The 12,992-nt window shown below is 44.4% G+C and overlaps 2 protein-coding genes across 6 annotated transcripts in view; both read left to right on the forward strand.

Annotated features, from left to right (window-relative positions):
* LOC126263671 (homer protein homolog 2) overlaps positions 1–12,992 on the forward strand; it is a 334,081-nt gene that overhangs the window by 245,170 nt on the left and 75,919 nt on the right. For all 5 annotated transcript variants that reach the window (XM_049960782.1, XM_049960784.1, XM_049960786.1 and 2 more), the window contains exon 3: positions 5,586–5,717. In XM_049960782.1, the coding sequence (XP_049816739.1) occupies positions 5,586–5,717 (132 nt within the window). The remainder of the gene's footprint in view (positions 1–5,585; positions 5,718–12,992) is intronic.
* The window catches only part of LOC126263669 (peroxisomal multifunctional enzyme type 2), a 533,675-nt gene that overhangs the window by 51,058 nt on the left and 469,625 nt on the right, over positions 1–12,992 (forward strand). The window lies entirely within an intron of this gene.

Genomic DNA, 12,992 nt, shown 5'->3' on the forward strand with positions numbered 1-12,992 from the left:
TTGATGTTACTCGTATAACCTCTTTTCCTATGAAGTACTACTTCCGTTCCAAGTTATTTATCATCTGTGATAGAATTATTATGCCACAAAAGTTATTCCCTCTTATCTCGGCAATTTAATTCCCTTTCCAAATTTTTCTTTGGTTTCCGATATACCTTGCTCTGTGTCCAGATGTGGAGGGTAAGCTAGAAACCTATTTCATTCCCTCCTCAGCTGCTACTTCCCTTTCATGTCGTCTGACTCTTATAATTGCAGCCTTGTTTCTGTGTGAGTTGTAGATAACCTTTTGCTCCCTGTGTTAAATTCTTCTAAATTTATTACAGTTAAGAAGAAATTAATGCAGGGAGCGAACAGTTATCTACAAGAGATTTTTTTTTCTTCAGCTTCATTGTTTGTGGTAACTACCTCATTGACATGGTAATTATCTCTTCCACAGATACAGAATAAAACAATTGTAGGTATGCCAATATGGTTGATGAAAGTGCTTAATACTTGTCCTGAAGGTATAAATCTTGTCGCTCCATAAAATTTCGGGAATTCAGCCGTAACTGAACTTTGTCTTGTGCTAATATTTGGGCCGTAAATCGTTCACCCGTCTTCAGAGCGAGCCATAAAGACACACAATGCGAAGTCGCGATTTCTTCTCATTCCTGGTTGTGATGGAGTTAGTGCGAGTTCCGCAGACTGGGTACGGCTTAGGATCTCCACTGTCGTCTTTTTCCGACAGCTTGTGGTGACAGAGGACGGGCGTCCATCCCTGGGTTTTCCGAGGAGTCACTGACTCGCTCAATGCGAGTGCGTGATGGCTCTTTTCGAAAGGGTATGGCTTATTTCCTGGTCTTTCTCTAATGATCTAGTCATTGTCGGGGCAATAGATCCTATTTCTTGTACCTGCTGTTAAAAATTCTGTAATGTCCGGTCACACGAATGTGACCATCTGTCGAAACTCTGAATAATCGCCTTCTGCAGTGCTAACAGCTGCGATAGTCAGTGAGGTTCTGGAAGGCACCGACAGGGGTGCTGGATCATGCCGACTCCAGTGCCGTGGCCAGCTGCCCCAGGTTTCTCGGCTGAGAATCTATGGTGCGAACCGCCCGATCCAGGTGGTGCCACAGAGTCTCATACGGGTTTAAATCTGGGGAGTTTAGTGGCCAGGGCAATATGGTAAACCCATCTTGGTGCTCTCCAAACTACGCGGAAAAACAAATTGCATGCAGGGGTGGACACGGTCCCCAAAGATAGACGCGTAGTTGCCTTCCAGAACGACAAGATCACTCAGGGAATGCCCTCCTCCCCGGACCCTCCCGACGATTGCTATGTAACTGTTTTTACGGATGGGTCGAAACAAGGGGATTCCGTTGGTTGCTTGTTGTTTTTCCGGATCGTGTCCTCAAGGTCCGACTGCCTCAGACTTTTACTGTCTTTGATGCAGAATTGTCTGCGATCTTGCGGGCACCGGAGCAGATGAGACATTATTCCTGTCCTAAATTTCTTGTCTGTTCCGATTCACTAACTGCCCTTCACTCTTTGCAACGTTTGTATCCAGCAGATAAAATAGTCCAGACCATCCAGGATGCCCTCCTCCACCTACAGCGATTGGGGAAGGTGGTGGCTTTCTGCTGGGTTCCGGGACATGTCGGCATTGCTGGGAATGAAAGGACAGATTTCACAGCCAAGGAGGCGTGTCTCGATCCACAAGTATCTCAGTGTGCTATACCCCTGCACGCACTCACCTCGCTGTTGAGCTCACGAGTCGTGCGTCGGTGGGAGGATGAGTGGTCGGAAGTGACTGACAATAAGCTCCGTATAGTCAAGCCCACAACGCGTGTGTGGTGTACTTCCTTTCAGCCCCGTCGACGGGACGAGGTTCTCCTCACTCGGCCTCGGATAGGCCACAGTCCTATGACGCATGGCTTCCTGCTCCGGCGAGAGGACCCTCCAATGTGTGGTGCTTGTGGCGCCCAGGTCACTGTGCGCCACGTTTTATTGGATTGCGTTTTATTTTCTGACCAGCGGGCCACGGCTGACTTGCCAGCGGACCTGCCATCTCTTTTAGGCAACACTCGGACGAATGTGGATCAAGTTTTAAAGTTCTGTGCCATGTCAAATGTTTTTACAAAGATTTTTGGGAGAGGATCTTAATTTGCTCACTGTGTGACAAGCTCGCCCATATTTTCTCTAAGTGGCCAGCCAATGACAATTTACTGTGGCATTCTTGTTGCTACGTTTTCCCATTCCTTACGTTCTACTTTCTTATGTCGCATTTTCCTTCTTTTCCTGCTTTCTTTGCGTGTGTGTTTCAGTTTTATTAGGTCTGTCCACATTCGCTCGCTTTAATGTGTGTCAGGGCGCTGATGACCTCGACGTTGAGCGCCCATAAGCCCCAGAAAACACACACACATATATATCTCCCGACGATTGTTTCAGGTGTCTGCTTTCCGACGTTTCATGCTAGTGCACGCCAACGGCCGCGTGATCGATGGTGCATAAAACGTGACTCATCCGAAAAGTCCACCTATCGCCACTCTGTGAACGTCCAGTTGCTGCTCTGACGTGTAAATTCCAACCATCGTCGCCGATGAACAGCAGTCAGTATGGGTGCGTGAACCAGGCGCCTGCTGCGAAGGCCCATTGCAGTAACGACCGCTGAACGGTTGTTGGGAAAACAATATTGGTAGCCCCTCGGATCAACTGGTCTGTCAGCTGCTCAACAGTGGCACGTCTGTTAGTGCGTACGCATTTCCGCAGCCGTAGTCCACCCCTGTCACCGAGGGCTCGTGGTGCAGTACAGTTGCGTCAGCGCCGTTTTCTCGTGCGCTGTATACGTTAACCACCGCCGCACGTGAACAGTTTACAAACTTAGCCATTTTCGAAATGCTTCCACCCGTAGCCCAAAGGCCAGTGATAATGTCCTTTTTAACGTTAAATAAATCGCTCCGTTTCCGCATTACGACAGCGATTGCACTGTTTCGTGTCCGCCCCACCCCACCCCCTCACCCCCCGGCACGCTTGATACACTACTGCCCATTAAAATTGCTACACCTAGACGAAATGCAGATGATAAACGGGTATTCATTGGACAAATATATTATACTAGAACTGACATGTGATGACATTTTCACGCAATTTGGGTGCATAGATCCTGGGAAATCAGTACCCAGAACAACCACCTCTGGGCCGTAATAACGGCCTTGATACGCCTGGGCAATGAGTCAAAAAGAGCTTAGATGGCGTGTACAGGTACAGCTGCCCATGCAGCTTCAACACGATACCACAGTTCAAGAGTAGTGACTGGCGTATTGTGACGAGCCAGTTGCTCCGCCACCATTGACTAGACGTTTTCAGTTGGTGATATATCTGGAGAATGTGCTGGCCAGGGTAGCACTCGAACATTTTCTGTATCCAGAAAGGCATGTACAGGACCTGCAACATGCGGTCATGCATTATCTTGCTGAAATGTAGGGTTTCGCAGGGAGCAAATGAAGGGTAGAGCCACGGGTCGTAACACATCTGAAATGTAACATCCACTGTTCAAAGCGCCGTCAATGCGAACAAAAGGTGAAAGAGATGTGTAACCAATGGCACCCCATACCATCACGCCGGGTGATACGCCAGTATGGCGATGACGAATACACGCTTCCAATGTGCGTTCACCGCTATGTCGCCAAACACGGATGCGACCATCATGAAGCTGTAAAGAGAGCCTGGATTCATCCGAAAAATTTGCGTTTTGCCATTCGTGCACCCAGGTTCGTCGTTGAGTACACCATCGCAGGCGCTCCTGTCTGTGATGCAGGGTCAAGGGTAACCGCAGCCACGGTCTTCGAGCTGATAGTCCATGCTGCTGCAAACTTCGTCGAAGTGTTCGTGCAGATGGTTGTTGTCTTGCAAGCGTCCCCATCTGTTGACGCAGGGATCGAGACGTGGCTGCACGATGCGTTACAGCCTTGCGGATAAGATGCGTCATCTCACCTGCTAGTATACGAGGCCCTTGGGATCCAGCACGGCGTTCCGTATTACCCTCCTGAACCCACCGATTCCATATTCTGCTGACAGTCATTGGATCTCGACCAACGCGTGCAGCAGTGTCACGATACGATAAACCGCAATCGCGATAGGCTACAATCCGACCTTTATCAGTCGGAAACGTGATGGTAACCATTTCTCCTCCTTAGACGAGGCCTTTTTAATGGCCAGTAGTGTATATCCTCCACTGCTGGTGCCGCCATCTGCCCTTCTGTAGCTGGATATTGCACGCTGAAGTCGAACATAGGCGGCGGTCACATTGTGAATAGATCGTGTGTATGTCTTTAATTTAGTTATCCCTTACCTTTTGACATGCATCTTGAGATCTTTTCGTGTCAGTGGGAGGTTACTGAACCTTCGACGAAATTTTTACGTGGGAAGAAATTGTTACTGTAATACAGTGTAAGGAGGGCTTGTTTAAGGGCCAAGCGACACAAGCGGCTGCTTGGGGTGCCAGAGACGCCCAAGTGCAAAATTTGCATACATCGTACACGTATGATTAGTAGACAAAACTGACACGGGTGAAAGTTTACGATAATAGAAGCCGAAACGTTCCGGTAAATACGGGTCCACGAAAGAGCTGCTCACGAGATAATTAGAAATGTGTGGTTAAGAGCAGCCACTGACTTGACTGTCAAATGCTGTCCTAGTTAGTAGAAATGTAAACTTTTCTATGAAGTCCCCAACTAACCTGTAACACGCCCGGGAGTACAATTGGGTGGGGTGGTACCCTTTAAACTGGTTGTCGTTTCGGACCGTTTCTTGACCGTGCGCCCTGTCTACACCACGCGGCGGTCGTACTGTTCTGCTCCACACTGCTGCTGGCTTGCCTGAAATTATCTATCGAACTCGGCAAGCACTAAGCCAGCGATATGACAGGGCCGGCCGGAGTGGCCGTGCGGTTCTAAGCGCTGCAGTTCGGAACCGCGGGACTGCTACGGTCGCAGCTTGGAATCCTGCCTCGGGCATGGCTGTGTGTGATGTCCTTAGGGTAGTTAGGTTTAAGTAGTTCTACGTTCTAGGGGACTGATGACCTAAGATGTTTATTCCCATAGTGCTCAGAGCCATTTGAACCATTTTTTTGATATGACAATACGCGTACAAACCGGGCTCAAATATGTAAAAATTTATTAGCCAGTCGTGCCTGTTGAAAGGTGTGTTTCACGTGTCGTCGTCACGTTTGGATGCAATACTGTGCTCGTCTCTGCAGTGAGTTACGAATTCTTTCAAACACCCCTGGACAGTTCTCAAATTTCCACGAGACTATGCAATTCGCTATTCCAGCCTCATAACCATATAAACGCGAGTGCTGTGCACTTCACTTTAGAGATGATCGCGCACAAAAAAGTACGTGGGATCTAGGGGATGTGGCCTCGGAGTTTGGACCCATCTGTCTTGGAACATATTTGCACACCACATGTCATCTTACATCAGCAGAAAGATGTGGCGGTGCTCCGTCATGAATGCACCACATTTAGCAACCTTGCGTAAGGGCCGAGGTACGCTCGCATAGTATGCAGAAAAAGGATGGGACTATTGAGTGTTTGGCTTTGTTGCAGGCGGTGATCAACAGCACCATCACGCCCAACATGACGTTCACCAAGACGTCGCAGAAGTTCGGGCAGTGGTCGGACGTGCGCGCCAACACCGTCTACGGCCTGGGCTTCTCGTCAGAGGCGGAGCTCAACAAGGTGAGCCGAAAACAAGAGTAGAGGAGGGAAGGTGAAACATTTGTTCTCGGTGTTTCTTTGTAATTTTGCTTTAGAAACGTAAATAAAAACAGTGCCAACCTGGGCTTACGACTGCTTCTTAGCTGTGCTAACTCACGTGTATGGTGCTGTAATGGTGACACCGGTCGTCTTAAACGGCAATCTATGCTAACGCTATACCTATAGGGGGAATTTTTATGTAGTTTTGACCGTAAGATAACCTAATGGAAACAGAACAATCATTTCCGAAACATTCCAGTAGATGATAACCAACAGTAGACGGTGGGTCATGAACAGACATTCTCCCAGCACAAAAGCAAGTTGTAACAGTACATCTTAAAACCAATCGCCAATCTTAGTAGGCGTTCTTCTGTCAAGCAAAATGATAAATCAGAAGGCAGTGCTGCAACACAGTAACCTAACCTTGCAGATAAATGTGCTACTAACAAAAAAATGGCCAATGAGATAGTAAACAGTAACATACGCCTCTCAACAACATGTAACTTGAATCAACTAGGTGCAACAGTTTATAAAACCATGTACCGACACACATGAAACCAGTGGCAATACTGAACAGGGTCAAGCTTGAAATGATTCTGAATTTAAATCAGGGGGTCTGCTAATAATCATAAACTACAACTACGTTGCTTAGTACAGGGTCTCTATGCCTGTGCATTAACCAACTTGCATTAGAATAGATAACACAGTAAATAGTTCTTTCTTAAACTCGGTCTGAAGCAACTAAACATAATGCAAATCTAACTACACTGGCTCTGGAGGAGCCTTCGCATCGCTTCATTCACTAACTAGCGTAGTACATGAGGACCCTTGAATTTTCATGATTTGAAGAACCATGCTCATTAACAAAACTACACCAGTATGTATGAGAAATGGTAAGTATTCTTATTATTAATTAAATAAAGCACAACAAACTATAACTCTTTAAATAACAAATGTGCTTTCATAAGCAGTCTTTTGACCTGCTAAAAAGTATAATTGGCTGTGCAAATGACAACACAATATTAAATTCAAGTTCAACCACTTTCTCATAATAAATTAGGACACTGGGCAGGATTCCTGTCCAGGTTTGTGATTTGGGCTAATCACGTGTGTAAGATAGTTTTTAGCAATACCACAATTATTATTTTAAAGTCAACCAAATTTCCAAATACCTGGTTCATTTACAGAGCGTCAAATATAAACAATTCAGTGGAACAAGCTGCGACATCGTCGCGAAAAAACAGTGACCCGTATATGTAATAAGTTTCCTTTAATTTACCTCTATGGTCACAATATTTTTTGTTTAAAGACCGAAACCGGTAATCTAAAAAAATGGCTCTGAGCACTATGGGACTCAACTGCTGAGGTCATTAGTCCCCTAGAACTTAGAACTAGTTAAACCTAACTAACCTAAGGACATCACAAACATCCATGCCCGAGGCAGGATTCGAACCTGCGACCGCAGCGGTCTTGCGGTTCCAGACTGCAGCGCCTTTAACCGCACGGCCACTTCGGCCGGCCAAACCGGTAATCTGTTAAACAAAAAATATTGTGACCATAGACGTAAATTAAAGGAATATTTAGTGGAAGGCTGGTGGCGCAATTTGCACATGCCATGATAATGGTATCGCCAAATGCAGCATCCGAGGCCCATAAATACTGCCCTTAAGCTCTTCTGGCCTCAAAACTCCAAGAATATGAGCCGCAGTGATCCGCTACTGCTAGCGAGGTATTAACGACAGCACTGCTCAGCCCAGACTCCTTACCCTTCACAAAGGACGAGTAGCCACTTGCGTGCCAATCACACCTTTTCCACTCCGTCGGGCTTCTTCCGTTGCTGCGAGGCTTCCCCGTATCTTTTACATCTAACCCTATGTTCCCTAACTACGGACCAAGTCATTTACAGCATGTTACATACCAGTCACTCCGTTAGTTATTTAAATCCACAAGCATAATTTAAACATAGTCGTTCAAAAATTCACATAAATGAAATATGAATACATAGTCAAAGAATTTCCATGATAGATACAGCATTCTACATAAGCAATACTACAAACTGACGTAATAGAAACATCGCTACAGATACAAAATTGTCCAAAATAGGTGTTACATGAAGTAACTCGATAATCACCATGCACAGAATTATTGATACAGAAAATACACAACTCTTTCTGCTAGCAAACATGAAGTGCACAAGAATTTGACGATAACCCTGATTTAGGTTTTCCGTGGTTTCCCTAAATTACGTCGGAGAAATGCCGGGATTGCTCCCACTATATGGCCGCGTCCAGGTAGACTTGAAAATACACTCCTGGAAATTGAAATAAGAACACCGTGAATTCATTGTCCCAGGAAGGGGAAACTTTATTGACACATTCCTGGGGTCAGATACATCACATGATCACACTGACAGAACCACAGGCACATAGACACAGGCAACAGAGCATGCACAATGTCGGCACTAGTACAGTGTATATCCACCTTTCGCAGCAATGCAGGCTGCTATTCTCCCATGGAGACAATCGTAGAGATGCTGGATGTAGTCCTGTGGAACGGCTTGCCATGCCATTTCCACCTGGCGCCTCAGTTGGACCAGCGTTCGTGCTGGACGTGCAGACCGCGTGAGACGACGCTTCATCCAGTCCCAAACATGCTCAATGGGGGACAGATCCGGAGATCTTGCTGGCCAGGGTAGTTGACTTACACCTTCTAGAGCACGTTGGGTGGCACGGGATACATGCGGACGTGCATTGTCCTGTTGGAACAGCAAGTTCCCTTGCCGGTCTAGGAATGGTAGAACGATGGGTTCGATGACGGTTTGGATGTACCGTGCACTATTCAGTGTCCCCTCGACGATCACCAGTGGTGTACGGCCAGTGTAGGAGATCGCTCCCCACACCATGATGCCGGGTGTTGGCCCTGTGTGCCTCGGTCGTATGCAGTCCTGATTGTGGCGCTCACCTGCACAGCGCCAAACACGCATGCGACCATCATTGGCACCAAGGCAGAAGCGACTCTCATCGCTGAAGACGACACGTCTCCATTCGTCCCTCCATTCACGCCTGTCGCGACACCACTGGAGGCGGGCTGCACGATGTTGGGGCGTGAGCGTAAGACGGCCTAACGGTGTGCGGGACCGTAGCCCAGCTTCATGGAGACGGTTGCGAATGGTCCTCGCCGATACCCCAGGAGCAACAGTGTCCCTAATTTGCTGGGAAGTGGCGGTGCGGTCCCCTACGGCACTGCGTAGGATCCTACGGTCTTGGCGTGCATCCGTGCGTCGCTGCGGTCCGGTCCCAGGTCGACGGGCACGTGCACCTTCCGCCGACCACTGGCGACAACATCGATGTACTGTGGAGACCTCACGCCCCACGTGTTGAGCAATTCGGCGGTACGTCCACCCGGCCTCCCGCATGCCCACTATACGCCCTCGCTCAAAGTCCGTCAACTGCACATACGGTTCACGTCCACGCTGTCGCGGCATGCTACCAGTGTTAAAGACTGCGATGGAGCTCCGTATGCCACGGCAAACTGGCTGACACTGACGGCGGCGGTGCACAAATGCTGCGCAGCTAGCGCCATTCGACGGCCAACACCGCGGTTCCTGGTGTGTCCGCTGTGCCGTGCGTGTGATCATTGCTTGTACAGCCCTCTCGCAGTGTCCGGAGCAAGTATGGTGGGTCTGACACACCGGTGTCAATGTGTTCTTTTTTCAATTTCCAGGAGTGTATGTAAATGCCTTTATGTATGAATTATTTTTACTTTGTTGTTCATAAATTGTAATACCATGTCATGTCCAAGATCCTTATAAAAATGATCCACTGGCGGGTACTATTACTGCTGCAACAACAGCAGCAGCAGCAACAGGACGCGTTCTAAGAGAAGATGAAATGTATCAGTGTGCAGTCCCTAAACACTGGCAGTTATTATTATTATTTGATTACTTTCTCAGACTTTTTAGAAGTCTGGTTAAGAATGGAGTGACGCGGACCTTTATCAAGCGTCACTTCCTTTTTGCTGTACGGTACATGTTATATTGCATTTAGGAACTTTCGGGTAATTGAACATGTATCAATAATTACGGATTTCTGTAATTGTATATATATGTTTGGATGTAGCTGTATTGCATTGATGTATTGGTGGATATTGTGTGGTATGACTCCTGTAGTTGATAGTATAATTGGTTTGATGTCAACTTTATCCTGATGCCACATGTCTTTGACTTCCTCAGCCAGTTGGATGTATTTTTCAATTTTTTCTCCTGTTTTCTTTTGTATATTTGTTGTATTGGGTATGGATATTTCGATTAGTTGTGTTAATTTCTTCTTTTTATTGGTGAGTATGATGTCAGGTTTGTTATGTGGCGTTGTTTTATCTGTTATAATGGTTCTGTTCCAGTATAATTTGTATTCATCATTCTCCAGTACATTTTGTGGTGCATACTTGTATGTAGGAACGTGTTGTTTTATAAGTTTATGTTGTAAGGCAAGCTGTTGATGTATTATTTTTGCGACATTGTCATGTCTTCTGGGGTATTCTGTATTTGCTAGTATTGTACATCCGCTTGTGATGTGATCTACTGTTTCTATTTGTTGTTTACAAAGTCTGCATTTATCTGTTGTGGTATTGGGATCTTTAATAATATGCTTGCTGTAATACCTGGTGTTTATTGTTTGATCCTGTATTGCAATCATGAATCCTTCTGTCTCGCTGTATATATTGCCTTTTCTTAGCCATGTGTTGGATGCGTCTTGATCGATGTGTGGCTGTGTTAGATGATACGGGTGCTTGCCATGTAGTGTTTTCTTTTTCCAATTTACTTTCTTCGTATTTGTTGATGTTATGTGATCTAAAGGGTTGTAGAAGTGGTTATGAAGTTGCAGTGGTGTAGCCGATGTATTTATATGAGTGATTGCCTTGTGTATTTTGCTAGTTTCTGCTCGTTCTAGAAAGAATTTTCTTAAATTGTCTACCTGTCCATAGTGTAGGTTTTTTATGTCGATAAATCCCCTTCCTCCTTCCTTTCTGCTTAATGTGAATCTTTCTGTTGCTGAATGTATGTGATGTATTCTATATTTGTGGCATTGTGATCGTGTAAGTGTATTGAGTGCTTCTAGGTCTGTGTTACTCCATTTCACTACTCCAAATGAGTAGGTCAATACTGGTATGGCATAAGTATTTATAGCTTTTGTCTTGTTTCTTGCTGTCAGTTCTGTTTTCAGTATTTTTGTTAGTCTTTGTCTATATTTTTCTTTTAGTTCTTCTTTAATATTTGTATTATCTATTCCTATTTTTTGTCTGTATCCTAGATATTTATAGATATCTGTTTTTTCCATCGCTTCTATGCAGTCGCTGTGGTTAACCAATATGTAATCTTCTTGTTTAGTGTGTTTTCCCTTGACTATGCTATTTTTCTTACATTTGTCTGTTCCAAAAGCCATATTTATATCATTGCTGAATACTTCTGTTATCTTTAATAATTGGTTGAGTTGTTGATTGGTTGCTGCCAGTAGTTTTAGATCATCCATGTATAGCAAATGTGTGATTTTGTGTGGGTATGTTCCAGTAATATTGTATCCATAATTTGTATTATTTAGCATGTTGGATAGTGGGTTCAGAGCAAGGCAGAACCAGAAAGGACTTAATGAGTCTCCTTGGTATATTCCACGCTTAATCTGTATTGGCTGTGATGTGATATTATTAGAGTTTGTTTGGATATTAAGTGTGGTTTTCCAGTTTTTCATTACTATGTTTAGGAACTGTATCCATTTAGGATCTACTTTGTATATTTCCAGTATCTGTAGTAACCATGAGTGGGGTACACTATCAAAAGCTTTTTGGTAATCAATGTATGCGTAGTGTAGTGACCTTTGTTTGGTTTTAGCTTGATATGTCACCTCTGTATCTATTATCAGTTGCTCTTTACATCCTCGTGCTCCTTTGCAACAGCCTTTTTGTTCTTCATTTATAATTTTGTTCTGTGTTGTATGTGTCATTAATTTCTGTGTAATGACTGAAGTTAATATTTTATAGATTGTTGGTAGGCATGTTATGGGACGATATTTAGCTGGGTTTGCTGTGTCTGCTTGATCTTTAGGTTTCAGATAGGTTATTCCATGTGTAAGTGTATCAGGGAATGTGTATGGGTCTGCAATGTAACTGTTAAATAATTTAGTTAGATGTGAATGTGTTGAGGTGAACTTCTTTAGCCAGAAATTTGCTATTTTATCATTTCCAGGGGCTTTCCAATTGTGCGTAGAATTAATTGCTCGGGTGACTTCATGTTGCAAAATTATCACGTCAGGCATTTTTGGTATCATCTTGTATGAGTCTGTTTCTGCTTGTATCCACCGTGCATGCCTGTTATGTTGTACCGGGTTTGACCATATGTTGCTCCAGAAGTGTTCCATGTCTGTTATGTTTGGTGGATTGCCTATTTTAATGTGTGTGTTATCTATTGTCTGGTAAAATTTCTTTTGGTTTGTGTTGAATGTTTGGTTTTGTTTCCTTCTATTTTCACTTTTTTTTGTATCTTCTAAATCGTTTGGCCAAAGCTTGTAATTTCTGCTTCTTTTCATCTAATTGCTCTATTGCTTCTTGTTGTGAGATTTTACCTAACCGTTTTCGTTTTTTGTCTGATATTTCATTTCTTATAAATTGTGTTAGCTGTCCGATGTCTTTTCTCAGTTTTTCTATTCTGATCTGTAGCCTGTGTTGCCATGCTGGTTTTGTGTGTTTCTTCTATGTGTTGGTTGGTTCTGATCTCTGCCTAGTGTGTATATTTACTGTAGTGAGTGCTCCTACATAAACCAGTAGTTGTAACTCTTCCATTGTTGTATTTTCATTTATTTTGTTGTGTATGATTGTGTTGATAGTTGTTATTGTTGTTTCGACTTGTGGGTTATTTGGTGGTCTATGCAAGAATGGTCTAATGTCTGTATTTGTGTCTTTGTATTCTATATATGTCAGCTGAAATTTCTCTTCTATATCTAACATGTGTGTCACTTCGTGTTCTATTTGTGCTTGTTCTGGTGGCTGTCTTAAGATGTCGTTTTCCTCTGATTGTTTAATTGATGTGTGTTGTTCTTTGTTTGTTTGCTCTGGGATGTTTGAGTCCATTACTGTATTTTCTTCTTCTTCTGATTGCACATTATTTTGTTCTAGTATTTGTTGTACTTGTTGTTTGATGTTTTCTAATTCTGACTGGGGTATCCTGTTATTTTTTATTATTACACGGATCTGATCAGCTAGTCGTTG

The sequence above is a fragment of the Schistocerca nitens genome, chromosome 6 (genome assembly GCF_023898315.1).
Source record: "Schistocerca nitens isolate TAMUIC-IGC-003100 chromosome 6, iqSchNite1.1, whole genome shotgun sequence".
NCBI lineage: Eukaryota > Metazoa > Arthropoda > Insecta > Orthoptera > Acrididae > Schistocerca > Schistocerca nitens.